The following is a 3,689-nucleotide window of genomic DNA, read 5'->3' as shown; positions in this document are numbered from 1 at the left end:
AAGCTTATTAAATTGATGTCGCCTACTAAAGTCAATCATCAAATGGCTAAGAAATTACCTCAGTTGGCAATTGATGAAAGACAAAAAGTACTAATATAATAGTACTTTTTTTTTCGTTGAAAGTATTTCAATCCAATATATGAAAAATGCTAGGGATTTTCTCCTTTCTCATCAAAAAGTTAGAACAGTTTTTCATATACAGTACTTTTCTGTTGTTGCTGATGGTTTATTCATCACATCTTATTATTATTATATATCATCATCTTTTATTGAAACTACAATTTTACGGAAAAGCCATAACAACTTCTGAGCTAGTGTTGTTATATCTATAATAATAGTACTGGAATTAATACAAATATAGTACCTAGCATCTGTTTGAATCGGAATATTTCCAATTGATCGAATAGGAGAAATCTGTTACTTTTTTCACGTTTTATTTTATACTATAGAGTCACACAGAGGGTTAATATACAAAAATTATAGAATTTAATTATAGTATTTAACTTAAAACTTATAATGGTAAAAACACTAATATACAATGCAATCAAGGATTGTAATCAATAATAGTAAACCATATAAGCCATAAAAGGTAACTACTATAACTCTATGGCACGTTATTAGACACCTTTCAAATTATATGTCTGGTATTCAAAAAATAGATTCTTTCTAACTCTTGAAGAGAATTATATCCTCAAGCTTTTATTCTATGAATTACAAATTATTATGATGATCAACAAATTGGGTGCCTACCATTTCAATTCTATTAAAAACAAATAAACTTTTTTGATTCTTAACACATCTAATTTAATTTATTATACATTTAATTTTTTTGGAATATTGTATATATATAATGTGTTAAAATTTTTTTTTAAATTTTAATTCTGCAAAGCGTTCCCCACAATAAAATTTCTCTTATGTTTCTTCAATGTAATACGAAATATGTCGCCAGATACATATGTGATTCACACAAAGTACACTGGGAAGTGGTCCATAATGCCACTCTTCTTAGCTTCTTGCAGACCATTTATAGTGCTGTAGAAACAACTTATTGAACGTCCAGATGACATTAAAATAATTTTAATGTGAAATAGATTATTATTTGCGATATTAACAATTATACCAATATCTTTGGGATCGTACTCTTTGATAAATTTATATATCACATGTATTATACGTTCATCATAAACTGGAAGATAGCCATTCGTACAATACAAACAAGTTTCTTTTAAGTTCGAATAAATGTGTGAGAAGGTGGTTTGTACATCTCTGTTGCAGTGACCGACTTCTTCACGTTCCACAGATTCTGATTCAGATGTATCTGAAGTGGGTTGTAACTCATCTGCGTGATCAAAATATTTCTTTAAGTTTTCAGCTTCTTTATTGCTTTTATATGTTGGTATTTCAACCTCTGAACCACTAGACGATGCAGGGTACACCAAACGTTCTTGTATAATGCAAGTACACGGCACCGGTGTAACTGTGTCTTCCTTCACGAAATTCACTTTTTTCTTTTGACAAGGATTAGTGGTTGTTTCGTTTGTAGGTAAAACTGAATTGTTCACTTCAGGAACAATTTTAGGAACTGAGGTTTGTGTAATGGCATTGGATGTTGAAACATTGTGGATATTATCATTAACATGGCTCGATGTTGTCGAACTAAATGTAAATGAAGAAATTTGGTCATCATGCTTTTTCTCTTTCTTAGCGATCTGACTTATTTCTGAGGAGCTTCGGAATACTCGGTGTTTCTTATTTTCTTTCTTTTTGTCAGATAGGGAATCATCACTGGACATTGATAGATTTACTGATTCAGAGCTTTTATGCTGTTTCATTTTTTTGTTTTTGTTGGAGCCAGAAAGACTGGACGCTAGTGAATTATGCGGAACTCGACTGTTGGCTCTTTTCTTACTATTAATAACGTAGTCACTTGTAGATGAGGTAGTTTGAGGTGTTGGTTTATCTTGTTTTGGCTTTCTAGCGGTACCGTGTAGAAATTTTACATAATCTCGTACTGTAAACACCATTGATGTGATTAAATGTTCTAATTTGGATATCGAAGAACGAGTACGTTCTTTTTCTGCAGCTCCTTGATGTGATTTATTATTCGTTCTTATATTTTCCGCTTTAGCTTTACGTTGCTCTGTATAGACTTTAGTGGGGTGGTGCGAAACGGATGGTTTGATTATTTGTGATGTATTTAGTTTTCGAATGACAGGCAGTTTTTTTGGTTTATCTAAATATTTCTTTTCATAAGATTCTGTATCTGTAGTTAACTTTTCAAGTTCGAGAAAAGGTTTGTTTCCGTATCTATTAGTGTTCAAATCTTCCACAGTAAAAATAAATGCTCTTCTGTTTTCGCCGTTTGAACCGAGTTTTTTAAGATGAACGAATTTTGGTGGATGTAACATATCTGATTCAACATGACTCGATTCATGCATGCTAGATGAACTTGGAGAGGTATTCTTTATCTCTGAAATCTGATTAATATTACTTTTCTTTTTCGTCGACATATTCTGAGGATGAGTTGAAAGAGGTGGAGCTTTTATTATTTCTATAGCATTTGAATCACTATCAGAAGATATTAATTTGTCATCCAACTGCATTTTTTTTTCGTTCACAGATTTTTTGCTTAACGACAATTTGTTTATGTTGTGTGATAGTTCTGGTTCCGCTGCGTCTGGTTCCATAACACCAGATGTTTGAATGGCAGTCAACTTAATTGTAGCTTCAGTCAATCTATTATATTCACAACCTTTCTCAGAATCTTTGCTAGTGAACAAATTGTTTGTGGTAGAGATTGGTTGTTCACTATTTGTTAACTCCTTAATAGTTGCAAAATTGATTGTTTTCTCTCTGCTTAGATTTTTCTCCACGAGCTTGTCATCAAGGTTTGCAGCTGTTGGGGTTTCAGTTAAAACAAAGTTAATCACTTTTTCGAGGCTTGCATGTTTGCTAATGGTCTCCTTATTGTCTACATCTGCAGCAACATCCCGTGTAAAAACTTTTTGCCAAACATCTTCAAAAAGAGTAGAAGAAATACTAGACATTTCCAATTCAGATTCCTGTGATAGTGTGCAAATATAATAAAAGGTGAGATACGCATTATATATTATATACTTAAAAATAAGTGAAAGAGTAAATGAATCAAACTCACCATGGGATGATCGATGGAAATTTCTGCGACACTCGATACAATGCCATGATGATCTTGCAATTCTGTTAAAATGGCACTTAATTTCACATTTGTGGTTTTTACTTCAGAAGAAAGTATTTCAACTCGCTCCACAACTGCTTCCATTTGTTGAGTTAGATGAGTATAAGTTGAATTTGCTTCATAAACATCTATCTTATTGTCATTTTCACTAACTATCAGTTTATTAAGTTCAGATTTCTCATCAGAAGGGCTTTGGCCTTCACCATTGGATTCTGCGATCAAGGTTTGATCAATATTAATTTGTGAACCATAAGGACGATTCCGTTTATTTTCCTCGATTTTACATTCGTTGGGAATTTGCTTTTTCTTTACTTGCGCATTACGTGAAAGCTTTTTAGTTACCACGTCCTTTTCACTTTTGTTTGAAATTTTTTCTTTCTTAACTTCTGCATCGTATGGAAGATCTGGTTTTTCCTCACCGATTTCACATTCAAAAGATTTTTGCTCTCTTTTACTTTCTTTATCAGTTGAATGG

General features: G+C 32.3%; 1 protein-coding gene across 1 annotated transcript; it reads right to left on the bottom strand.

The window, feature by feature from the left end:
• Positions 1 to 914: 914 nt before the first annotated feature.
• On the bottom strand, positions 915 to 3,683 carry LOC119664852 (serine-rich adhesin for platelets-like). Its single transcript, XM_038074224.1, has 2 exons — positions 3,155 to 3,683; positions 915 to 3,062 (listed from the first exon to the last, which is right to left on the bottom strand). Exons 1-2 carry the CDS (start codon positions 3,296 to 3,298, stop codon positions 963 to 965), a joined length of 2,244 nt encoding a protein of 747 aa, XP_037930152.1. The 5' UTR covers positions 3,299 to 3,683; the 3' UTR covers positions 915 to 962.
• Between the last annotated feature and the right edge of the window lie 6 nt (positions 3,684 to 3,689).

Source organism: Teleopsis dalmanni, unplaced genomic scaffold, assembly GCF_002237135.1.
Source record: "Teleopsis dalmanni isolate 2A unplaced genomic scaffold, ASM223713v2 unscaffolded_contig_2766, whole genome shotgun sequence".
NCBI classification, from domain to species: Eukaryota; Metazoa; Arthropoda; class Insecta; order Diptera; family Diopsidae; genus Teleopsis; species Teleopsis dalmanni.
The sequence above is the reverse complement of the archived record's forward strand: the minus strand, read 5'-3'. Positions and strand labels throughout refer to the sequence as shown.

Excerpts from the sequence above, each read along its gene's own strand:
- LOC119664852 (XM_038074224.1), bottom strand. The coding sequence starts at position 3,298 with ATGGAAGCAGTTGTGGAGCGAGTTGAAATACTTTCTTCTGAAGTAAAA. Across the intron at positions 3,063-3,154 it reads TTTCCATCGATCATCCCATG|GAATCTGAATTGGAAATGTC; the intron begins GTGAGTTTGATT and ends ACACTATCACAG.